The 26483-nt window shown below is 41.4% G+C and overlaps 1 protein-coding gene across 2 annotated transcripts in view; it reads right to left on the bottom strand.

The window, feature by feature from the left end:
* GRB10 (growth factor receptor bound protein 10) overlaps positions 1–26483 on the bottom strand; it is a 213466-nt gene that overhangs the window by 130659 nt on the left and 56324 nt on the right. For both annotated transcript variants that reach the window (XM_054019010.1, XM_054019011.1), the window contains exon 2: positions 19896–19993. In XM_054019010.1, the coding sequence (XP_053874985.1) occupies positions 19896–19946 (51 nt within the window). In that variant the 5' untranslated portion in view covers positions 19947–19993. The remainder of the gene's footprint in view (positions 1–19895; positions 19994–26483) is intronic.

Here is a 26483-nt window from a genome sequence, read left to right as displayed (position 1 = left end):
ACTTCGCATCCAAAGCTTCTCTGTTGCCCCTCCCCACTTCAACTTTTACATGACAGGCAAAACATAACTTCCTGGGTAGGAGATATCCAGGCTTATCTATAGACTGATTTCCTCAATTGCAGCAATTCAGATTAAGCATCCATTCTTGTGGCTATCCCCTCCCCCCAGTGTTCCTGGGAGTTCGGTAAGTGATGAATTTGGTCCAAGAGTGGTTGCCTCACTTGATCAAACATTTGTTCCTAGTTATCTTGACAACTCATCTTTCCATGGAGATATGGAGCCTGTTAACTGCCAGCAGAGCAATCTGTCCTAAGGCCAATTCTTTAAGTCAGGGATGCTTATAATTCAGGCACCTTGTTTGCAGTTCACGAATGACTGTTCGAAGTCAAAGCTCCTAATACACATGAACATTTTGTATCTTCTGATAAAGAAATCTTTGTGGGGAAGAGGAACAGTAAGAAGTTTAAGATCTCATAAATTTGCTGACCCCAAGCTCCAGAAAAAGTAATTGCATAACTCATTAAAAAACACACTAACACTTATCTACACTAAACTATTCCAGTTAATCCTTCCTATAAATAGCACTTGGATACAAACCATTGTACCATCTCTCAAACAGAGCATTGTACTCAGGCACTTGACAAATGGCTTGGTTCCAAGGCAAATTATGCAAAGAAAAAGGTGGAAGTTGTTAGCAAAGAAAGCAACATACATATACAGGTATATTTTTAAATTAATCCCTTGTAAAACCAACTGCATTGAGTTATTTTATGAGCAGACATAAAAACTTAAGTTCTTATGGTGCAACACTGTTTTATATATGCTAGAAATTTAGAACTACAAGGTTTTAAAAGTTTTCATCAGGCATTTTCTTCATCTTATTTAGCTTTCAATCCCATTTGGCCTTAGAGGGTTCAAAGCTGGGTTTGCTCTCCCATCTACCTCATTTTCCATTTCAAATTAGATCCATTCTGTATAGATTAAGTATGCTAAACTGAAGTTACTGATGCACCAAGTTCTAGGGCAGGGGTAGGTAACCTATGGCATGTGAGCTGATTTTCAGTGGCAGTCACACTGCCCAGGTCCTGGCCACCAGTCCGGGGGTTAAAATTAAATTAAAATGAAGCTTCTTAAACGTTTTAAAAGCCTTATTTACTTTACATACAACAATAGTTTAGTTTAATATATATATATATTTTATAGACTTATAGAAAGAGACCTTCTAAAAACATTAAAATGTATTACTGGCACGCGAAACCTTAAATTAGAGTGAATAAATGAAGACTTGGCACACCACTTCTGAAAGGTTGTTCTAGGACAATAATTTCAGAACATGCTATGCCACATTAGCAACTAGAGAAAAATTCAAGATTTTACAGTGGTCTGCAGGAAAGCAAGTGTTCATCTTGTAAAAGAAGATTTGCCTAGGCAGAATCTTACAGTTTTTACTAGAGATTTCAGATCATCCAAACAATATAAACATTTGTTAAGATGAATGAAAGCCACCATGTACTGTAATGTCTCCATTTCCTTTAATGGAATGGCAGAAGAGACTATAACTATAGGACTATTTACTATGATAAAGTCAGGCATACACCTCAGCAAATATGCTTTTTTACAGTGTTTTTCGCAAATTCATTCTCTCTGCACATTTTTACTGTTTGCTTCTGGTCTTGGAAGAAACCAGACACTGAGCAGGAACTTCAGGGCATAGATTATTACATGCTTATGTTGCTGTCTTGTTACCTACAAGCAACTTCCTGTGGGAGGGAGGATAAGGGGGGGGGGGGGAGAGAAGAATGATTGTAGGCAGTTCTATCAAAGATTCTGCAGAAGGGAAATTAACCATTAATGATTATGATCTGTGAAAGTACTGTTCTCTGTAGCCAAAAATTCTCAGAAGCTCAATAATTTACATTTAAATAGTAACTGATTACACATAAGTTACAATTTGTGTCAGAAAAACCTTGTGAAAAAACTAGAGACTTTTCCAACTGGCATCCTTACCTTTAGCAAGTAAAGTTTCCAATTGGCAATCATCTCTCAAGTTCATTGAAGTATTTTCTAGAATAGCATTCTGTTGGTCTATTGGACACCTTTGAAACAAGGGTACTGCAATACTTCAGATAGTAGATAATGTTAAGTACATTCACCATTTGCGCAGAAGAAACTACTGTGATGTTGTACCCCATAATACTTTATGGGAATAAGCTTATGAATGTATATATGACCTAACTGGAATATGTTTTATGCTACATATGCCATGTAAGATATCTCTGTAAAGGTTATGATCTACTGAATATATTCATCCTATTTGTATGCATATATCATTTTTGTATTCAAAGTTATGAATATTGGCTATCTACTTTTTTAATTTTAAGTAGCCTCAGTGAAGCAGTTAGTCAGCTTCCTGAGAAAAACTATTCTCAGTAAGAGCCCAATTAAGAAACACTTAAGCCAACAATGAACTTGGAGACCCCAATCCACATTTGAGGTTTCCCAGGAATGTGGCTTGGCAGGTAAGTTCTGAGTCATGCATGGACATGTGACTTGCCCATGTAACTCCCAAACTCCCTTTTGTAGCTGTAATTTTGCACAGATGGAGGGAGGGGTTTAGAACCACAAGGAGAAACTATATAAAGCCTGGGGAGACCCCCTCCATTTTGTCTTCAGCTGGCTCAAGAGGTAGCCTCTCCACCCCCAAAAGATACCTGAAAGAAACTGGGACAAAGAACAGTAACTACAGCGGGTGTGAGTGATTGCTTGACCCAGACTAGAAGGAGGCTAGTCTGTAAAAGAGGCTTATTGGAACATCTCTGAGGCCTGGTCCCCACTAAGCCCCCACTTCGGACTAAGGTACGCAAATTCAGCTACGTTAATAACGTAGCTGAATTCGAAGTACCTTAGTCCGAACTTACCGCGGGTCCAGACGCGGCAGGAAGGCCCCCCCGTCGATGCCGCGTACTCCTCTCGGTGAGCTGGAGTACCGGCGTCGACGGCGAGCACTTCCAGGATCGATCCCAGAACATCGATTGCCTGCCGCCGGACTCTCCGGTAAGTGAAGACGTACCCTGAGGGTGAGATTTTATCTGCATTCAGCTTCTTACTGTATTAGGCATAGGCTTGCATGTTTTATTTTATTTTGCTCGGTAATTCTTTGTTCTGTCTGTTATCACCTGGAACCGCTTAAATCCTATTTTCTGTATTTAATAAAATCACTTTTTACTTATTAATTAACCCAGAGTATGTATTAATACCGGGGGAGGGGGGGCGCAAACAGCTGTGCATCTCTTTCTATCAGTGTTATAGAGGGTGAACAATTTATGAGTTTACCCTATATAAGCTTCATACAGGGTAAAACGGATTTTTGGGGGGTTTGAACCCCACTGGGAGTGGACATCTGAGTGTTAGAGACAGGAACACTTCTTAAGCTGCTTTCAGTTAAGCCTGCAGTTTGTGGAACATGGTTCAGACCTGGGTCCGTGTTTGTAGCCGGCAAGCGTATCTGGCACAAGCAGGCAGGGTTCTGGAGTCCTAAGCTGGCAGGGAAGGCAGGGGCAGAAGTAGTCTTGGCACATCACTGGCAGCCCCAAGGGGGTTTCTATGATCCAACCCATCACAATTACAATAGGTCTTTGAATATTGTATAAACCCTCCAAACACTAGGCTATGTTAAGTTTTCAACAGCTCAATGGACTACCATAGTTACTAGTATGTTTTTGGAGAGGACATATGGGCAGAGAGTCTTGCATGCCAAAAGATTACAAAATTGTTGTCCTACATTAAAAAAAAAGGGGGGGGTGTTTTCAACCAATGACTCAGACTTCAACTGGCGTGCAAAGCCCGGTCAGAAGACTGCCAAGCTTTTCAAGAAATACCAATGACATACACTAAGAAACTTCTAACTTCTTTTATAGCACATTTAATTTATTTGGTTGTATTAGCTATCACACTGCAGGAAAGTTTCTGTTGCCAGTACACTGCAAACTTTTGTCTAATGAATTTGCACCCTGCCTGTTTGTAGGGAAGTCAGTGTTTATTATACTTCCTTTTCTTGACTTTGAGTTAAGCCTTCTGATAAAAGGTATAGGTTTGTGGAGTAAGACTACTGAAAACAGCTCCTGTTAAGATTATAAATCAGAAAACATGGAGGTCAAAAAGATTAGTTGAAGGGTGGACAAAATTGAGAAAAGGAAAGGGGCAACCCATCCATTGGATGTTACTGTACCAAAAATCTATGTTCTTCTTTTCTCTTTGCCAAAATTAAGTGTGGATATTTACCTGGGAGTTCACACGTGAGATGGATATTCAGATTCCACACTTCTGACCCATTCCTCTCCAACAAGGAAACACTACAATGTGGCCCAAGAAGACAGTGCCTATTAAGCTCCTGAGCTGCTAGTAAATCCTCCCACAGATACATGACCTACTGCCAGCAGGTAATCGTTTTATATGGGGATATACAAGAATCTAAGGAAAACAGATGGCAGGAGATGCCCTTTTAGGCATTTACTACTTTTGGCTATGGACCAAAAAAAAAGTGTAAATACTGTTGGTTACTTTTTTCTGACACAAAGTCAAACCAGATTATTTCAGTTGTACTCACTTTGAAACCATCTATCATGTCAATTTCTACAGAAGTTACAGGTAAAACAATTCCTATGGTAAGTATATATTGACCCGGCACATTTAAAAAAAAAGCGGGGGGGGGGGGGGAGAGGGAGGGTGGAAGAATAGCAATGTTTGATACAGACTAATATAGATTGCCAGTATTTGCTTGTTGGATAATGCTGGGGGGAAAAAAGTGTGAGATGCAAAAAACTTAGTTATGCTGCGAGGCATAGCTGTCTGATAAAGGAAGATGTACTTCCCCCCCCCAGCCACTTCTCTTTATATATACATTAAACTGTGCATATAATATTTGCATATACACAGGGCCGCCTGATGAAAGCAGCCATCATGCTGAAGTGTGCCACCGATAACTATTCTAGTTCAATTTAAGACTGCAAACCAAGGCCCAAGTCTGCAAGAGTAGTTAGGTGCCTAACTCCCATTGATTTCAATAGCCGTTAGGTGCCTAAATACCTTACAGGATCTGGGTCCAAGGACTCTGCCACCGCTGTTAAGTAATAAGATGAGAGTCTCAAAAGAGAGAGAGACTGGACACCATATTGTACAAGACTCCTTCCACATCCCTCTTCATAACTGATTCAGCAATTCCGGACTTTAGCAGAAGAAATAAAATAACAAAATACATCAAGTTAAATAGATTTAACATTTTGCTTCAAGAACATTTTGCAAAATGAAGTAATCAAATTCTGTTTACATGTAAAACTACTACATCCTTATCTAAGAAGTTTTTCTATCAAATCTAGATTTAAAAAAAAAAAAAATCTCATGAGGTCAGAGAGTTCTAAGAACTTGCATCCAACTTAACTCACTAAATGAATTTGAAACAGCAGGTGGCCCATCCAATTCATGTAGAAGGAACCCAATTAGTGTGCAGTGTTTTACACTGTCAAGTTCTAATTTTAGAATATTCTTTTAGCCAACAGGGAATTTGTTTACACTATCTCAGAACACACACTAAGGAAGGTTGTACGTTCTATTTAGACTATCTCTGGCATCAGAGATCAATATTGATTCTTTTAATTCCTCCTCCAGTTTTCCCCGTTTCCTCAATTGCAGCCCCTATTAGCGGACCTGTGAGGCTCAACATATTGGGAGGAGTATCCAAAGGTAATGCAATTCAATTTTTTCTTTAAAATTGCTCATTTTGTGCAAAAGTTGACAGTAGTCATGGCAGCATAAAAGAAAATTGATTACAAAGTTGCTATCTCTGCCTTTTAGTTTTCATGGCATCATCACCAATTGATCTTTATCTCATTTTGAGTGTCAAAAGACAAACTGCTCGGGAATCAAGCTTACGTTGAAGAGCTACCAAGAGACCCGGAACGTGGTACTTCCATTATTGATATGAAATCTCTCCCATCAAGGAATAAGTCAACAACTTTCTATTCTTTCATTTTAGAAGAAAAGTTGCATTCAGCAGCACATTTGATCTTGAGTCCAAATAAACAAATGTCTGATTTTCAGTACTTCAAGAGGAGCATGAATCTTTTCTATCTTGCTACTTTACAATCTTTGACAAGATTTACAGCTCCCTTACTAAACATGTTTTCTTTATTTCAGTCCATTCCATTGCCTCATATGATTTCCTTCAGACTTAGTCATGATGAGTCAAATCCACACTCTTGTTTGATAAGTTACTAAAACACTAGATCATCAACTCGCAGTATTTCCAAAACATTTAAGTTTGCCATTGTGTTCCAATTGTTCATTATGGGCCTGATCTGAAGACTACTGAACACAAGAAGAGTCTTTCCATTGACTTCAATAGACTTTGGATCAGGCCTTACTTTGGGTTAAAATATATTCCTGTAAACTACACTCCTTTCTACAAGTAGGTGAAATTTAACAGTCAACTACCACAAAGGTACTAGTTTAGAGCATAACAGTTTATTTTTATTTTAAAAGCAGTCTCCTTATTTGCACTGTCTAAATCTGAAGCTGATTAATTCAAGATAGCCAGCCTGTATTTTCAAGTTTAAAAAGAAGCTGACTGGAAGCCTCACATGAGAAGGTTAGGTGGTGATACTGGGGCATTCATCATAATTTCTCTTCCCCCCCCCCAACCTCCTTGCCTTAAGTATCAGTTTTAGGAAAATCCACTGGAGTCCGTCTACTTAATATATTAATAGCTTCAAGTACATTTTTCTAAAAAAGGTGCCAGCACCACTTTGTGTTTGAATCCCCCCAAACTGTGCAGAAGTGTTTAGTGTTCTGGGGTACTTGCCAAAATGACAGTATTTACTGTATGACTAATATGCATTAATGAAGCATAAATGGACAACTATTTACTTGTGCTAATAACTAAAGCGCTTTATTAGAGCAGGGGCCTCAAGCATGAAGGATTGCCAGATTCCCCCTACTTGCCAAAATTATGTTTAAAAAAAAAAATTGGAGCCAACATCAAGGGCTACAGACAGCACTCAGTCTCATGTCATTGTTTAACGTGCGATATGTAAAGTACTAATAAACTCAAACTGCTTTCAGTTTACTATTTGTTTTTTCCTTCTAAAGTAAGGCAATTTTAATAGTTTACATTTTGGTCTGAACTGTACATAAAGCCAAAATTGTGTTACCATAGCCTTTGCGTTATGTTAACCCAAAGATAGAAGGCTGAAATGGAAGGGGGAAAAAGCCACAATGTTTTATTAAAATAGGATATCATCAGGATCTAGGCAAGAAAGAACTCAGCAACAGACCATCCCAGGCTACAGTTTGAAAAACGAGCCCTTTGTATTATTCCACATGCAGCTTCTTTCTGAAAATGGAACAAGCAACTTAAATGCATACATGCAAGAGGGCAGAATTAGCATTGAACTGGGAAAAAAAAATTGGGGGGGGGGGGGGGAGGGTGGGGTATTGGGGAACAACCAAAAGTTCAGACTTGCAAACACACCTGCAAGGAATAGGAAAGGGATCACTCCACAGATGGTAAACAGAGGAAGGCTCTTTTAGCTATGACTGTTCAGTATCCCGTGTGGAAGGGATGAGTTCATCTAATTCTTCCAGCGCAAGTGTTGAGATCACAATGGGTATTCTTATTGTGACACTCGGCACAGAAGTCAAGCGGTAGGTGCCCACAGTGATTAGGCTATCCTTTTATCTTGTGATTTAGTACCTCAAGGTCAGTACTGCAGTAACACCCAGCTTCCTTATTATTGCTATACTAAACAAACAGGGAAACAAATGTGCCTACCACAAGATGTTTCATTAGCAGTAAAGTCTGGAAGCTTCCACTTATAGTTTCCTGTTATCTGTAACTGGAAGACTTTAGTCTGGCAGGACTGTCTGCATTTAACAAGCAAGTTCACTTAGAATTTAAGACATTTAATCTCATCCAATAAAGAGAAGATGACAACAGAACCTATGAAATGCTTAGTTTCCTTCCTTTGGCCAAAAGGCATAAGTGATTGGTTTCTAGATAAGCTTAGACTAACACTGAGTATGGGCATGGCCTTTGGGAAATGGTATTTCCTATCAATAACTGATTAAAACTATCCCGCATCATTCCCTTGTTCCTTTCTAAATGGATATAATAACCCCATTTTAGACCGGTCATGAACAGCAGTATTATTTCAATATTAAACATGGCTTCTTTACGATGCCCTCTCTTTTCAAGAAAACACATCTCCAAAAATATGGGAAGCAGGTCTTCCTTCGTAAAAGTCTTGCTCCAACAGTGGGCACATTTGTTAAGGTGTCAGGAGCAGATGTTTTTTGTTGTTTGGTTTTTTTTGGGGGGGATGAGTATGATTCAGTTAGCAAGACTCATTTGTACTATAATATTTCCAACAGAGCTGTCCAACCGGAAGACTCACTATTAGATAAGAGTTGCATTCTCTTACGTCTCATGCTCTAAACCGGTTTGAACTGTGAAACTGTACTAGAATATGACTACTCATATTGGCAGTCCTCCACTGTAATTATTCAGTAATCAGCTTGTTAGAAGTTTACTAATCTGGATAAGATCCTACTCAGAAGATAAGCAGATGGAAATACACAAGATTTAGTTAGAGTTTGTTGATCAGGTAATTAACAAGTATGGCATAATAGTCTCATGTGAAGTTTCGTGTACCTGACCACTGGGCAGGAATCAAGCAGTTTCCATCAACACTGGTGTTCTTAGAACAGGGACTGTCATCTTAAATTGTACACAGGAGCATCAGAATTAAAGAAAAATTCATTCCCTTTATTCCTGTGAAGAGAGTTTGCTCCAACCCTAGGAAAATCCTGAATAAGTTCTAAAATCCAACTGCAATTCTCATAGCAGTTTTCAAACTTAATGGGGTGAAATAGGAAACTTGAGACAAAAACAAAACAAAAACATTTGCTTAGAATTGTGTCTTGCAAGCATGAAAAGAAAGGAAACAAGATGACAAATGTTTGTGCCAGGACCATTTCTCAACTCACAAATCATCCTGATTTCATATGGAATTGACTGTACTTTACCTGGAGCCTGGCACCACAAGAAGTAACAGATTGTTCATGTTTCCCTGTAGACCCACTAAAAGGATCAAATGTCAACAGTCTGCTGGAAAAAGCAGTAATCTTGATAGGTCTGAAAGAGTATGTTAACTCAAATCTAACAGGCTACATCTCAGACACCTTTCCTATAAAATTAGTAAACAAGCCTTTCCAGTCTCCTGTTCAGCATTAACCATCCATCAAAAGAGCCACACAGATTTCGTCACCTGCAATTTCTCATGAGATCTGCAACTATGGATTCTTCCTGCTTCGTGACCCAAATCTTTCAGTCTCTTTTGTTGCTGCAAAGGAATGTATGATATGATGGCTAATGGGAAGCTTAGGGACATTTCGTGGGTTGCACCAGAAAGGTTGAGAAACAGGGATCTAGACAGAGCTTCACATTTAAAGTAGTTATCTGTCGTCCCTTCACTTTGAATAAGTGTTAATATATTGCCAACCAGATGTCAGTCTAGATGAAACATACATCTGCTTTATAAGTCTGTTAGTGATACCAATTCTTAATTTGAACTGTTGACAAATCTTTAAACTAAATATAGTAAAATCTGAACTGGGTATTCCTTAAATAGCCAGATTACTTCACACACCACCAATAATTTAGTCAGCTTCATGTAGAGTCACATCTCTCCAGATTTCTTTGAAACAAAACTGTTTACTGTAATACGATATTCAGATCAGACCCTTGGAGAAAAAGGGTATTCTTTAGTCACCTCTAAAACAGAAAAAGCATATCACTTAAATTTTAAGTGATTTTAAAATACAAGTTTAAGCATTGGAGGGAAGGTCCAGATCAGGCCTTTCATGAATTATACTGTAGTTGGGTGAGAAAGATGGAGCCTCTTCCACCAGAGGGAGGAAGGCACTAATCGCTGGTAGGTGTACCCATAGCAAATTAATAGAGAGATCTGAAGTCTTTAGGGTTAGGAGATATAGTCTAGAAAAACCAGAATGCTTACAGTATCTGGAGAATGTTGGCGCAGTTGTGCCCAGGCTGAAAAAAAGTGTCTATTTAGCTTGGTAGCAGGTTCTAGCAGACTCTTTTCTACTGTGGTCAAGGATCAGCGGAACGGGCGCCAAACCATAAAAGTTCTATTTCCGATGTCCCCATCCAAAAACCAGGCTGTGAGATAGAGTGAGCCTGGAGTGGGGTACTTGGTCTCTTCCCCCTCCCACCATAACTTGAGTTAGGAGATCTGAGAACTGGCTAATCCTGATTAGTGGGCAGGCAGACATTGTTCTGTGAACCAGAACTGTCTGGGCCAGGGAGGAGCTAGGAGAATAGATGTTGGCTCTGTCACGACATATCTTCCCTACGGCCTGTGGAAGCAGGAGAATAGGAGGAAAGGCATATCTGAAGCTGTTAGGCCAAGATATCAGGAAACATCGCCTTGGGAGTTGCAAGCCATGGCTTCCCTGGAGTAACACAGAAAGAGCTTTCTGTTCATTTGGGACCCAAAGAGGTCCAATAGTGGAGTACCCCATTGCATATCTCTCTCAGGATGCTGTTATGAGTCTCCCACTCATGATCTATTGAGACGCTTCCGCTTAAATTTGTCTGCCAAGGAATTAGGATTACTGGGAAGGTATGTGGCTTGTATCATGATGCTGTTCTTGATGCACCAGTTCTAAAGCTTGATGGCCTCCTGATGGAGGGGATGAGCTCTTGCTCCTCCCTATCTGTTTATATAAACCACAGTGGTGATATTGTCCGACATTATCTGAATATGGAGTGAGTGTATAAGTGAAAAGGCAGCCTTGCATACAAGGCAGACAGCCCTCAGTTCCAGTAAGTTTACATGTAGCCTGGCCTCTCATAGGGTTCAGATACCTGGACAATCACACTGCTCAGGGTAAGCACCAGGTCTCCATCCTGTCTTTTTGGGGAATTAGGAAATACAGGGAGTAAAATCCTCTCTCGTGGCAATGAAGTGTGACATGCTCTATTGCCTTGACTTAAGAGGGATTCCATGTCTCGCTTAAGGATTACCTTATGAGAGTGGTCTCTGAAGGGGGACTAGGAATAGGGTTTGTGAGGTGAAAAGGAGAGAAAAATCTGTGGAGTACCCCGGGGGACAGTCTCCAGAACCCAACTGTCCATAGTGATCTTGTTCCAGTTGTGAGCATAGAGTGCAAAATGGTCCCTAAAGGTAACTGGGCCAAGGTGGTTGGGATCACTGGTGGTACATGTGTCTTTGACTCTTCTGATGTTTGTGCAGTGACTCAGCCGTGTGCTGGTAATAAAGTGTCTATAGAGTTGCTTCTGGTGTTTCCTCATGAGGGCCGGAGTATAAATCCCCAGGGAACACAGAGCTGATCAAGTTATTTAGTGAGTGCAGAAACTCATCCATTTTCTCATTACAGAGAGTCAACTCATCAAAAGGAAGGTCCTGGGTGGTGTTTTGAGACTCCCTAGGAAACGCTGCTAATTGCAGCCAGGTATTTCTCCTCATGACTAGACCAGGGGCCACACTTCTGGAAGCCACATCTACCGCCTCCATTGCAGCTTAGAGAGCTACCTTTGTCACTAGCAGCCCCTCATCTGAAAGACTGAAACTGGGTCTTGTCCTCTGTGGGAGGCTTGTCTATGAACTCCACAAGCCTGCAATAGGTATTATCTTTCTAACAATGCTTGGTAGTGAGTGACACAAAACTGCAGGACTGCGAAGGAGAAGCACTTCCTCCCCAGGAGGTCCAGTCTCTTAGAACCTTTGTGCTGGGATGGCCCTTTGGTAAGGAAGCCAAGCCCTTTCAGCTGCCTCTTATACCACTAATGAGTTGGGGGCAGGATGGGAGAACAAGAATTCAGCCCCTTTTGCAGGAATGAAATACCATCTCTTGGTCCTTTTTGGTCTTGGGGCACAGGATGAGGTGTCATACTGCTCTAGCAAGTTCTAGTACGGCATCATTGCTTGTTAAAAGCCACCCTACTCAGTCCGTGCGGTCACAAGATGTCCAGGAGTCGGTGTTGAGGGTCCTGGACCTCCTCTAATGGGATCTGTAGGTTACTGGCTACTCTGTGTAACAGCTTCTAGTACTGGCAATGGTCATCCAGTGGAGAAGGGGAAGAAGGAATGACCGTTTCATCCAGGAATGATGAAGATCCATCCATCGGAACCAGTGGTGTAGCCAGGTGGAGGGAAGAGGGGGAGCTGGGCGGGGAAAAAAGGCGCCACCCGCTGCGGCGCTTTTACCGCCCCGGGTCTTCAGCGGCACCTCGGTGGCGGGACCTTCACTCGCTCCGCATGTGCAATGAAGCTTCAGTGCCGCCGAAGACACCTGAAGCGAGTGAAGGTCCCGCAGCCGAAGTGCCACCAAAGACCCGGAGCGCCGCCCCGTCAGTAAAAGCGCTGCAGTGGGTGGCGCCATTTCCCCACCCCACCCCCCCGCTCCCAGGTGATAAAATTAAAAAGGCACCACTTGTGCTCAGTGGGGGAGCGACCGCTCCCCCCCCAGCTACGCTACTGATCGGAACCATCAATACCTGCAGATTCTTCTCATACACCGACAGAACTGAGTGGCGAGAGAAACAGTACAACTAGTGAAAGGGGCCCAGGCATCTGCCATAAGGATCCCACAGATACTAATAAGGCTAGAAAGAGGGATTTATTGGTTGCAGGGACACAGAAGGAATTGGTACCTGCAATCCCTGGAGGATGAGTGCAGGTCATACCCAGTGGAATGGCAAGCATAACCTCTTGACTCTCTATCAGGACTCAATTGCCTCAATGGCGATACCGGTGCAGCCATCTCCTCTGATTCATCAGAGTCCAAAAACCCTGTTGATAGTGGTAGTGCCATTTGTACTCCTGCTGGATGGCTGGAGGTGAGACAGCTCCTGGGACAGTGACGTGGGCTCCTCCTCCAGAGTAAGGACATATCTTAGGAGAGTGAAGACAGAAATAAGTGGAGACTGGATACGGGAGGAACATATTCTCTGGTGTTATATAAAAAGTCTTGGTATGCTCGGATGTCCAACGGATTTCCTCAGTTAAGTTTAATGGATCCGGTACATCAGCACAGCCAGATAGTCTTTAGATGGATGATACTGTACTGAAGATGGGTCCAGACCACCACTCTGGGACTGAACCAGTGAGGATCTATCCTTATACTTCAGAATCAAGGTGACCGACGGAACCGGTGGATCTTTATTTTTATGTATCTTGCTCTCGGACCTGGGGGTCTTCATCGAAGCTGGTTCCTTAGGTTCCGCTCATGATGTCCCATCCAACCTGGACTGGCATGGGAAGGAAATGCGCAGATCCTCAACAGGGATCTGTCCTGGTGCTGATGAGAAAGCTTATGTGTCCTCTACTCTAATGGGGAGCCCTGGAAGAAGAATCCTTGGGCTTAGACGTTGATGGCTCTACTCCAAGGCACATGCTTGGAGTGGCACTGCTAGGCCAACATACAGGGGAGGCTCCCTGACCCAGATTGGAGAAGAGCCTCAGGTGCTTCTGTAGGCAAAGCTCCCAGGCCTCTCTGGGTGAAAAGGAATGCGAGAGACAGATACTTCATTTGGCAGAGATATGCGCCTCACCCAGACAGTACAGGTAGTGTTGATGTTTGTCATGGATGGAGAAGAATCAAGGGCAAAAGATGTAGTTCTTGAATCCAGGGACTCCAGGCATAGTTCCAGAGCTGGGAGAGGGGTTCCACAACTGGGGGGGGGGGGGGGGGTTGGAAGGTATAGTATAGAGTATTTCTTTTAACTACTAACTATTAATCTAAGAATATAACTGTTTACAAATGTTTTTTTATATAGGTTATACAACAAAGTGAAGGCAGACAATTCCGACTCCGGCCATGCCGCCCTAAGAAGGAACTGGAAAGATGTTGATCTGTACTGCCTCTTATAACCTCAGTTGGGAGCACAATGAGAGCTACTGCACACGTACAAGCCAGTGTACACTGCTCTGACAAACTTCTGGACCCTGGCGCATGTGTACCCACGTGTAGAATACACATAGGGACCATCACTCAAAGATGAAAAAGCTGCTTATCGACACCACATTTGAGAAAGCGGACGACTTTTCCTGCACTGCCAAGAGTGCTATTTCAACATTATTGTTTTTTCATAATATATGTAGAAGAATGATGCAATTCAAATCCTCTGTTGTGTTTTCCATTCAGTGAGGCTCAAGCATAGTAAAGCATACTTGTGCACGCTGGTTGCCACACATTATCTTTTTGTAGCATGAAAAGCTGAACTACATCCCAAGTTCTGTACAAGATTTTAGCTTGTACATTTAAGCCTGCAGAACATTAGGAAATCCAACAGTGTTTATTCAAATCTAAATTTAAAAGTGTTTGGAGAATAGTTTGCCATAGTCTTGATATGGCAACAACACGACCTACAAACAGCACAAATTTCAGCTGGTATCAGACATAGGTCATGAGTGCCAAACATACATGCCTTCTCCTACAGCTCTGTGTACTTTGTAGTAAATCAGGCCAAAGTTCTAAGCAATGCCTCCTGGTTTGACACTTTGTTACAGTACACTTGAAAGTTGGTGGCACTTTTAAACAATTTTTCAAAGGGTGTTTTTATTTAATACAGAAACAGTCAAACTTTTGTTTACTTTCATAACAAATTTGATTTCACTCTCACCACGTTTTCCACGTGCCACCATTTGGTGTTTTTCCAGTGTATAGATGGGATTATGTTGCATGGAGGCACTTGGAGTTTGATAGATGAGGCTTCTGGCATCTGATAAGGCAGAGGTCATTTTGTATTATGAATGTAAGCAAATTGGATGTTTCTGCTAAAATTAACAGTTCATTGGGACACTATCTCACCCCTGACAAACCAAACCTAGTCAATCCACAAATAAAATAAGTACATCTAGGACAATAGCAGCAATTTTGGTATGACCCTTATAACCAAGAAAGAGCAGATACTTCACACTGCATTCTGAGAGATCTATGGCCAAATTCTCCCCTAGCTTAAGACAATGCAGCTTGGCAGGCTTCAGTAGAGCTGCATCCATTGATACCAGTGGTGAATTCTCTCCCTCCCTTCCTCCCTCTCTCCCTAGTTTAATGACTAGAGATAGACCAGGGTGGACTGATTTAAATCAAAGTAATTTAAGTCACTGATTTTAATCAAGATTTAAATCAGAAGTCAGGAAACTGATTTAAATCAAAAGAAAATAATTAGGAGCATGTAGGGAAAGTAAGGAAGAAAGCTCAACATTTTTCCAAGCGTTTGTATTCCATTTCATGTTGAATTAATCATTGTAAATTGCTCAAAGTATTCCTTCTAATACGAATTAAGACAAATGGAAATAAATACTAATGTAGTTAGTAAAGAAGTTTGTCCCCCTCCTTTGCATTAGTATAGTGGTGAGTGGGGGGACTCTCAGAATCCTAGTTGTGTGATTAGAATTTTAGATTCCAAAAACTGAGATATTAAAAAAGGATTAAGATTCAAAAAGGTGAGGTCAGAAAGCATCCTTGTGGTCATATAGTCTGACCTCCTATATAAAAACACAAGCCATAGGACTTCCATAAATTAGTTTGTTTGAACTAGAGCATACAGAAATAGATATTGGGAAAGTCACTGGAACTTGAACTATTTATGCAATCAACAGTTAAGAAATTAAATCTTTTCTAAGAGTTCAAGTCCCCGTGCATAAATGCTGCTGTAACTAGATTGCAAAAGAACGGAAACAAAGTCATCCCCTTTTTCTGAGAAATTCTGGAACTATGTTCTGAATTTCCAGGAACTGAAGACAAACGCTGCCAATTCTCACTGCTGGATTTTTACTGAAGAGTCAGAGAATTTGGAAAGGACCACTGAAAATCACTGAAAGGCAGTATTGATTTTTTCCCCACAAGGCTAGAGAGAATTTCCTGGGGAATGCACTCAGACTTCCATGTAAGTTCCCAATACAGTAGAGAGAAAGCCTCATGTAAGCAGGATCTTAGAAACTGCTTCTAAAGCAGCAAACATTCTAAAACTAGCAAGGAAGTTGGTCAGAGACCTATAGCCTAATTTAAAAAAAATAAAGATCAGGTTCAATTATTGCTTCTGGTTGCCAATCTGACCAAGTAAAGAAAGAAAGAGGTGGGAGAGGAGTTAGCTTAAAGGTTATGTCACACTGTAGGTAAGAGGAGGTTATTACTTGTAACTAGAGGTTCTTCAAGATGTGTGGTCTCTATCTGTATTCCACTGCTGATTATGCATATGCACCATGTGTCCAGAGCCGGAGAATTTGAAAGTAGCATTCGTTGGTCTGCGCATGAGCCCTGACTCGCCTCATGCCTCCGTCCAAGGGGATAAATGGCAGGGCAGACCAACTGCCTCTCCATTTCCTTCAGCACAACAAATCAGATAAACTCTGAGGGAGAGAGGAAGGAAGGTGGGTAGTGGGAATACAGAAAAGGACCATACATCTCAAAGAACTTCCAGTTACAGGTAAGTAACTTCCTCTTCTTCTTTGAATGATGGTCCCTATTGCATTCCATTGTCAAGTGATTGTCAAGCAGTACTTAAGTAGGAGGAGGGTTCAAGATTCCAGAATCTATTGGTCAGTGGATGTGCAAAGACCAAGTACCCTGGGAAGGTGGATGGTATGCATGTATTGCCACCAAGGACTCGCAAGGAGCTGATGGACAAGCCTGATGTCTTCAAAAGAGAGGTTGTAGTCCAATATGAGAGGAATATCTGCAGTTTCTGGGAGAATTCCTCTTTGATGTGCCCAAAAAAGAAAAACGCTTCTATTTAGGTAAGTAACATCTTCTAGTAGAGTCCTTTCTACTATGAATAAGGATGTCTCACACTTCTGTGAAGCATGAATATTTGAGGAAGATGCCCATCCAAATTCCAAGCCCTGAGGTGGAGCTGAAGCGGATCAGGGTACTTGATCTCGCCATTTCACTGGGTCAGGAGTTTGGAAAACGTTGGGAGGATGATTGATAGTCAGGATGACATACGTAAAAGGCTGGGAAACCAAAAATGTCTATGTCAGAAGGGAAAGATCAGGATAACCAGTGCTCTGTCCTGCAAGGTTTTGTGTAAAACTTGTGGCAGCAGCGGTAGCAGATGGAAGGCATAAATGAATTGATCCAACCAAGGATGAAGCAGAGCATTGAGCTGGGAGTGGTGACCTAGGATTTCTCTGGAGCAATATGTGGTGCATATCCTGTTTGCTTGAAAGGTGAACAGATTTCTGGTTGGAGTTCCCCATTGAGTGAATGTACTCTAGGAGGCTTTCCTCTGCTCCATTTTTAGCCTTTTGAGATAACGTATAATGTAACCTGCGATTTAAGTTTGAATGATCTACTCAATCTAAACCTTGAAGTACCAACAATATCAAATGAAGGGTTATGAGTCTTTGAAAGTTTTAGTTCTGACTTATGTTTTGTTTTAAAAGTCCACAGCAGATGTATAAACAAAGAAGACCACAACAACAGCACTTCACACCATAACTTAGAATTTATACCCTTCTTCTGGCCTTTAACCAAGACAAGGCTAGCTCAGCAGCCAATTTTGCAAGTCAAATTTAATCTGATCAAGTTTATTAGGAAGAGGGCGAGGGGGAGGAGAGGGAGAAACAGTCCCCGTCCCCCCCCCCCGCCAAAGCTAATTTAATTCCTCACAGCAGACACTAGTTGAGAGTGATTTTCCAAAGCCAGTCTTTGTAATAGGTTCAAGCACTCGTTTCAAGAATGCTAGCACACAGTAAATATTTGTGCCAGGAAATACTGTGTAAAATTAAACAGGATACACTCTCTCACTCCCTCCTCTGAAGATCAGTTCGCCAGTAGATGCAGAGGATCCAACCCACAGCAGTGTTTACTATTCCTGCAGCCCTCATGCAATTGTTATGAAGCTTTTTAGTCAGCTGGTTTCCTAGAACAAAAGCAGAATATCTACAGATTTTGTGGGAAGAGAGGGAAGGACGTGGCATGTGGAAGTGTATAGCAGGCTACAGAAGGGGTGGATTACAATATACCAGTATTCTAACTCCAGGGATTTTATCACGAGAGACTCACAATATTTGCTGTTTTTCTTAGAGCTCCAGTCCTGGAGTCAAGTGACTACAAGGGAATCTCAGCTTTCATTTTAGTTTCTAGTCCTAATGGTTGTCAAGAAAAGCTTGGAAGTGCATTCTAATAGCTCAAACCAAAATGCAAAGAAAAAACCTTCACCCAACCGCTGGACAAATTTGAGGATTTTTTGGAGGCCTTTTGGAATGCATGGTATTGGAAATACTGCAGAGGTCTGTTTAAATACAGTACCCAAGATGGACCGATAGACAGCTGAGCCAATGGAACGAAGACCCAAGCTTCCTGGAATGAGTGAACCTTCCCTTTCCACTGAAACAGAAAATGTAAACTAACTCATTAAAACAATTTTAGGAGGAAGATTCCTAAGCAGCAAATGTGTAACCCACGCTAGCATTTGTATTCGCCTCCATCTTTTAGCTAGTCCACATGAGATAGAAGTCTGCTACAGCAGCAAGCTAAGGAAGTTTCTCCTTTTGCTCAAGCAGTATAAACATCTGGTTTTAGTACGGTTGGCCCATGAAGGGTCAGTTATATATGCCACTAGCTAAGTTCCACCACAAAGCAGGAACAACTAAAACTTGCGAAGAGAAGGAATTCAAATTGGTTTAACTGACTTGATGAGACCAAAATGGGGTAGATCTCGCTGAACAGAGGAGCTATCTTAGAGCTGTTTGTATGCTGCGTTGGGGGAGCTTAGGAGAGCCTTGGCCTTCAGCACTACTGGACTTTGCATCATGAGGAGGATAGTTTGATTTAATAGTAAAGATTTTCTAATCTGAAGTGACTGGATGTTATAATTACACATCAGTCATGGTCAGCTCACCACCTTCTCCAGTTTAGAGTCAGGGCTAATTTTGAGCCCACTGGATTGGAAAACTGTTTCACTGGTGAACTAATGGAGATGAAACCCAGTCACATCTATCCAAGGTTTCTTCCAGAAAGGAACAGCCAGAGAGCCAGGTGAATAAAGTCAATGTCATGTCAAAAAGGAACAGTCTTGATCACTGTTGAAGACATCCATCATAGTTTTATCTGACCTCTGGAAGAGGTCAGAGAACTTTACGATTATTGGCTGATGACCTGTCAGTAGGAATCAATTAACTTTACCCTCTCCTATCATGAAGGAGCAAGGGAGCACACCAATGAAATGACAGGAAAAAGGTTAATCCAATGCACCATCTGGAGAAAAATGCTGTGTCACTGAACTGTGGAGGTCACTGCTGAAAAAAATATATGACTTGACACAGAGGACTAGACACTGTATGACTACTTTTATTTCATATTCATGTCTCTGGGCTTTTAGGCCCTGTAGTCAGGTCCTGTTGTGCTAAGCACTGAACAAACACAGAGGAAAACACAGTCCTGGCTCTAGAGAACTAATCTGCAGTTATAATTACACTAGCTACAGTAAAAATGAGTCATATTATAAGATGGCCAGTAACTGTATAGGGACAGGAGCAAACAAAGAAAAAATACACACGTTTTTGTTTAGTTCTCCGTTACAGGGTTTTACACCTTCTGCTGAAGCATCTAGCGCTGGCCACCGTTAGATACTGGACTAAATGGACTAGTTATCTCATCCAGTGTGGTAATTTGCGGCACTTCCTGTTTCTATTTATTTAATATTCAGCAGACTCTGGTACTTTTTTGCTGGAACAGCTACTTAATCTTCAGTTTTACATCAGCACCACCAAAATTACATTGCTTGCAATGTTTCACACACACACACACACACACACACACACACACAAAGACAGTTAAACACTTACTATCCGGTAAGGATGGTGTAAAAAGGAGTCTGGGCAGCCAGCTAAAGCCATTTGTTCTTCCAATTTTTCTTCAAATTACATCTACTGCAACACAGCACCTGCAGAGAACAAACAAACAATCAGAAACCACACTGAAGGCCTGACAACTTATTATTGAAAAAACCTGTTTGAGACGGATGGAGCAGAGAAGAGTAATAAGAAGTGGCAAGTACATGCACCAACTTGGAGGAGCAAGTCTGCAGGTCAGGATTCTGAGGTAGTATTTTATAGCCTGGGAGAACAAGTCTACTTTTTCATGCAATACCAGATTAGACAGCCCCGATAAGAGAGCCAACTATTGTCAAGTTGAATCACTCCCAATCTACTTGCATGCCTCCGGTTTAAGTAGTGTATGGAGGAACTCTCCTCACTTTGGAGGTAGATTCCTCATATACCTCAGATTTTACCTCATAAGCTTCCTCTGAATTCCAGAAATAAATCCGAGCAAGATCCTTCTAAGACTAGATGGATCATCATAAATAAAGCCTTGTCCGTGCTTTCTTGAAAAAAAGTTACCAGTGTTAAATCAACATTTACCAAACAGTGGTCTCTGACAGGCTAGAAAAAAAGTCAATGACTTCAAGTAGGGCAGTTTAACTGCTTGACAGAGTGCTAGCTAATGGTGGCAACTGTACCCTACTCAGAATTTTGACTAGATGCTAACCAGGGGTAAGAAGTTAGCAAAACCTAGTCCGCCACTCCCCCCAAATTATAGGATTCAAAAATTCACTCCTGATGGAAAGTATCAAAGCAGTTACAGCCATCTATATTTCCCCAGCTTGCACGATCCTGAAGCTGTGAAGTTGACTAAAGCGTACTTCTCCTCCCATAAGAATTCTATCAGTCTCCCTTTATTGCACAGTCTATGAATTAGAGTCTATATTTACATTTAGACTATAACTTTTAGCAAGACTAAACACCTACAAACTATTCCACACATTTCAAATTGGGGGCACTATAACTCAAATTTAAAAAGTGTTCTAATTTTCCTTGAAAACACCCATTTGAATGTAAGCATTATATTTTTTTTTTCACATCTTAGCTCATAAATTACACAGAGTTTATTCCACATGACCCCCTTCTTCATTCAGAGTACGGTGTGGATGCATGAGTAGAACACAATTAGGTTTGCATGGGCAACTATAAGACTGGTATTTCCTAACTTAAGCACTGTCACCTAAATAGTTTTTTAATGCAGTGGTTCTCACTCAGGGGTATGTGTACCCCTGGGGGGTACGCTGAGGTCTTCCCCTGCAGGGTACATCAACTCATCTAGATACTTGCCTAGTTTTACAACAGGCAACATAAAGAGCACTAGCGAAGTCGGTACAAACTAAAATTTCATACAGACAATGACTTGTTTATACTGCTCCACATATTATACACTGAAATGTAAGTTCAATATTTATATTCCAAATGATTTATTTTATAACTATATGGTAAAATTAGAAAGTAAGCAATTTTTGAGTAATAGTGTGCTGGGACACTTTTGTATTTTTTATGTATGATTGTGTAAGCAAGTAGTTTTTAAGTGAGGTGAAACTTGGGGGTACATAAGACAAATCAGGCTCCTGAAAGGGGTACAGTAGTCTGGAAAGGTTGAGAGCCACTGTTTTAATGCAGTTCAAACAAACAGTTGATTTTTTTCCCCCTGTAGCTCTCTATCTGCATGTTCAGAGGGCAGATTTTCCTCTTCTGTCATTATTTCATTGATAGAGAACTTAAGGCCAGCGGCAGCTCCAGGCACCAGCGCTCCAAGCGCATGCCTGGGGCGGCAAGCCGCAGGGGGTGCCCTGCCGGTCCCTGCGAGGGTGGCAGTCAGGCTGCCTTCGGCGGCATGCCTGAGGGAGGTCCGCCAGTCCCGCGGATTCAGCAGCAATTCGGCGGCAGGTACACCAAAGCTGCGGGACCGGGGACCTCCCACAGGCATGCCGCCGAAGGCAGCCTGCCTGCCGTGCTTGGGGCGGCAAAATACATAGAGCCGCCCCTGCTTAAGGCAAATAGAGCCACCTAGTCAGAGAAGAAGTTTGACAGGGGAGAATAACCAGACCAATTCAATGTGAAGAAAACAGTTGCCAGAACCTCCATGCATTACCACGAGTAACCTGGTTTTCTTGCCATTTCCCTTGGACACTTCTGGTTTCCTGCTTCCATGTCCCACAAAATACCCTGCATGTGTCTGAGATCATGCCTTTCCAATTGGATGCAGTCCAGGGGAAAGAGACTTCGGAAAACATGAAGCCAATAAACACTATCCCCCGAAGAGCTTCTACCCTGTTCATTTTTATAGCAGCTTCAACTTCCTCTTTACAGAGGTGGCTGGTGGCCGAGTATTTTCAATGAGGGACATTTGTAATAGACTTCCAACGCCGTCTCAAAAGAACACAAGTTTACAGACCTCCAATTCATTCCATTTGGGGGGACAGAGACCATTTTCTGTTCTAGGTTTGGCCCTGATCCCAGAATGGGGTTCTGAGCACGACTAATACAAATAATCACAGCCCACCCCTCCAGAAAAATCAAGTTGGGATGATGCCTTTTTGGTGTGGGAGAAATTCTGGATATGAGCCAGTAGGTAAATAAATAAATTGCTCAGTCTCTAGGTACTTACACAATTGCAAGACAGTTCGCCTTTGCCTATAATATCACACACACACTTTTAGCCCCCTCCCCTCCGCAACCCAGTATAGCTTTTCAGAGTGATTCATGTTCCTGAACCTGCATGTTCCCAGTGAACTTTTGACCCTCCACTGTACAATGTAAATAGTTAATACATTACTAACCCTTAAGTTAAGAGACACCTAAGCCTGTGTTTGCAGTTCTGCCCCAGTAAAACCATGTTATTTTATGATAATTGTAGAAAGAGCTTTGATAAATCGGGATTATTGCTGAGGCAGGCAGAGTCAAGGGAGAACCGTTGTTGTGTCTTCTTGTCCGAGACGGTACCCCTTTATTCCCTTTTAAAACTCCAAACCATGCCAGTTTAGAGCGCTGTCCTCACCCACAGTACACTTCCCAAATCTCATTCCCCACTGGTGTAGATGGGCATGGCAGCCAGTATAGTTTTTAATCAGAGTCATCAAGACCTCAGAGCAGGAGTGGACATGGTGGTTAGTGGGGTGGCAGTTTCTACACTAGCACTTTCCACTTTTGTCACCATATAGGGTTGCCAATCCTCCAGGATTGTCCTGGAGTCTTCAGGAATCAAAGATTATATCATGTGATGAAAACTCCAGGAATACTTCCAACCTAATCAATGGAGCTGCACTCCAAAAGATAATTTATTAGGGGACCGGAGGGGGGGGGGTGGAAGAGGGGAAGAGAGAGAACCACATGGGAGGGAGGAAGAGGGAAACAGACTAGAGTAAAAACACTCCCCAAGGTAAAAAGCAACAGAAGGTCCTGTGGCACCTTTAAAGACTAACAGAAGTATTGGGAGCATAAGCTTTCGTGGGTAAGAACCTCACTTCTTCAGATGCAAGTAATGGAAATTTCCAGAGGCAGGTATAAATCAGTATGGAGATGTTTAACTTTCACCCTGATCTGAGTGGAGTTGGGGTGAGTGGCAGGCTACAAATATGCATGTCCCATAGCACAAGGCAAAACTATTAACTGGCTTTTTCCTTGTAAGTTATCAACAGCGGAATAGCTAAATGACTTCTTGAAGAACTACCGTGACTCCTGAAGATTAAGTTATAGGAATCTGTGTGTTTTAGAAATCAACCTGAATGCAAACTGTGCAGCATTTTACAGTGTGAAGTCTTCAAACTAGGAATGCTAGATTTTTATTTCAACAAATAAAAGACGCACGTAAATTGTATTACAATATGATAATGTGCTAACCTGCACGGAAACTATTTTGCACACAGACTTTGAACGCCATGTCCACCACAGCAAGAAATAGGATTATCGGCTCATTCAGAGATCTTTGAAAAGCTAAGTTGTGTCTGAACAGATAGGCCATAACAAAAAGAATCTAACAACCAGAATGCTGCCAAAATAAGAGTGCTCTCTAACAAACGTGCTGCTTCTGTGTAATAGGAGACATTCCATTGCATGGGCACTGTAACAGGGTCGGCACCCACCTCTCACGAGCGCCCCTTCTGGTTGAGTGTGTCTGTGTTCTTTCAGGAAGTAGTCCTGGCCCTGGTATGGGACTGTATCTTCCTACAGCCCTGCCAGGCTCAGTCCCGGCAGCCAGCCAGGAGCTCTCTCAATGCTCCCCTGGTCCCTGCCAGCAGACTGTCTTTAGTCTAGCTGCTCTTCCAGCCAGGCATGCAGTCCTTTCTTCTCCAGCTCCAAGCAGCAACTAACTGCTGCTCTCTTCTGCAGCTCCTTCTATATGGCCCTCCTGGAACCCTGATTGGCCAACTCCAGCAGCCCCTCTGATTGGTTGCTTCCTCATAACCACTCTAGGCCACTTAGAGGAGCTCTCCACTGCTCCTTTCCTTGAATAGGTGTGGCAGTACCCTGAGGTCTCCACCAGAGGACCTTGGGCCTAATCCACCCCATCACAGGCACCATCTAGAAAGGTGTCACTCACTCTTTCTGCAAGATAGGCTTGCTTTAGAGTGACAGCAAAAGGTTTTTTTAAAAGTTAATTTATGGGTTTCAAAGGTACTTCAGTTATGCAAAACAATGGATCCTAACTACTTTACTTCTAGGAAAGGAATGGTATTTCTAATAAAGCCTTTGAAATAGCCTTAACAGCTCCTTAAGCAAATTGTTTGAGAGAGAGATTTCCTTATCCACAGTGAGCTTTGGCATCAGAAAACCAACAGCTACCTAAAATAAACACTACTGTTAATAAAAGTATTGGATTTGTACAGTATTACTTTGAGTTACATGGCATGCTGCTAGTTTATCTGCAAAAGATTAAAATGTAATACTTAAACCTTGCATTACTCATACTGGAAAAGACCATTTTAAGCATCTAACAAGGCTCTCTTTATTAGAATATGGCATGATGCCCTTTTAATACAGCTGCTAGGACACCCATATAGAATGTATCTTTAAACATGCAAACAATAGGCATGGCCAAGACCATCTAACATCCACCTGTCAAAAGTTTACATTCAGTTCTCACCAGGGCTGTTCTTGCAAGATTGGCAGAAGGTAACTCCAAATTTTCTTTTTCAGTATACACTTTGCCTCAATTCTCAAACACATTTCAGAAGATTCATATTAATTTAGCTGACATGTGCCAAAGCTTCTATCTTGCACAGTATGAGTTTTGTAGGTACATCAAGAGCGAAATTGGCTAGAGTATGAAGGAGATAGTCTAAAGTTGCTATAGTGTAGTAGCAACACTGAAATTATTTTTATTGGCTTGAGCATTCAGATAGATCAGGGAGAGTGAGAAAGAGGGTGAAAGGAGAAGTGAGTTTTGTACCGCAACAATTTTAAGTTAATATTTAAAAAGTAACATCTATAAAACATTGCCTTATTTCATAAAAAGGCATGATTGCTGTAATTTTTATTCAGTTCTAAACAAATTACAGGAATACAGCATGGGAATTTCTTTATTTAAACGTTTCATTGATTCCCCAAGATAAATCCACTCTAACTAGTGTTCTAACAGAAGTATGGATTACTGCAAGAAATTTTAATGCGTTTCCAGACAATACTAGACCAATATGTCGACTCTAGACTGTGCTTTAATTTCCACTACATCTCCATGACACTAGTGGAAGATCATAAAATTACTTCAAACCTGTTATTTTAGGCATGAGTGCATAATTTATCAAGATTTATTTGTTTCACAGCAATATTCTTGAGTTTTCATCTGTGAACACTGCAATAAGGAGGAAAGCAATAATCTTCCAATGACGTCATCCCCAGTCATACATCTGCACTGATTTAAGACAACATACCTCTCCTGTCTGTCTTAAAGTAGCTTACCAAAATATCCCTGCTACAGTAATATAAAGCATATTATTTCATCTTTGAAATCTCAAACTCTAGTGTACCATACCATTAGAGAACAATAAATTTGAGGGCGGGGGGGGGGAAGAACTTTACACCAATTCATGAGGGCAGTCTATGAAAGTTAGGAGTTAAAATCATTATGCTAGCTAATTTAGTGTTTACCAGAACTAGCAATTTTACAAGCTTAGCTTAGCAAAATTTGGGATTATTGTCAAATAAAACAAACAAAGCAGCACCACCACTAAAATAATTCATCTCCTTTGGCCATGCTGTAAGTACAGTGCCCTGAACGTGTATACATACAAACTCAAGGGCCACAAACAAAAACATAGGTATGATGTTTATGTAATTAGAAGCACTGTTTTCTACTGCAATGTCTCAATTTACACGAACATTTAATCTTAAAACAAAATTTTACTATTCTGAAGAGCTTTTGGATTTTCTATTATTATTATTATACACACACACACACACACACACTTATCTAGGGACCAATTTTAGAAGTTGTTGCATGCCCTCTAAGTAGTCTAGGCATTAAATAAAAGCTTTATAGAGTTTGTTCCAGCAGACCCAAATTCAGACTGGGGGTAAGGTTGAAGTTCTCTGCCTTTTTCCAAAACC

Source organism: Malaclemys terrapin, chromosome 2 (assembly GCF_027887155.1).
Source record: "Malaclemys terrapin pileata isolate rMalTer1 chromosome 2, rMalTer1.hap1, whole genome shotgun sequence".
Lineage (NCBI taxonomy): Eukaryota > Metazoa > Chordata > Testudines > Emydidae > Malaclemys > Malaclemys terrapin.
This window is presented reverse-complemented; position numbering and strand designations above follow the sequence as displayed.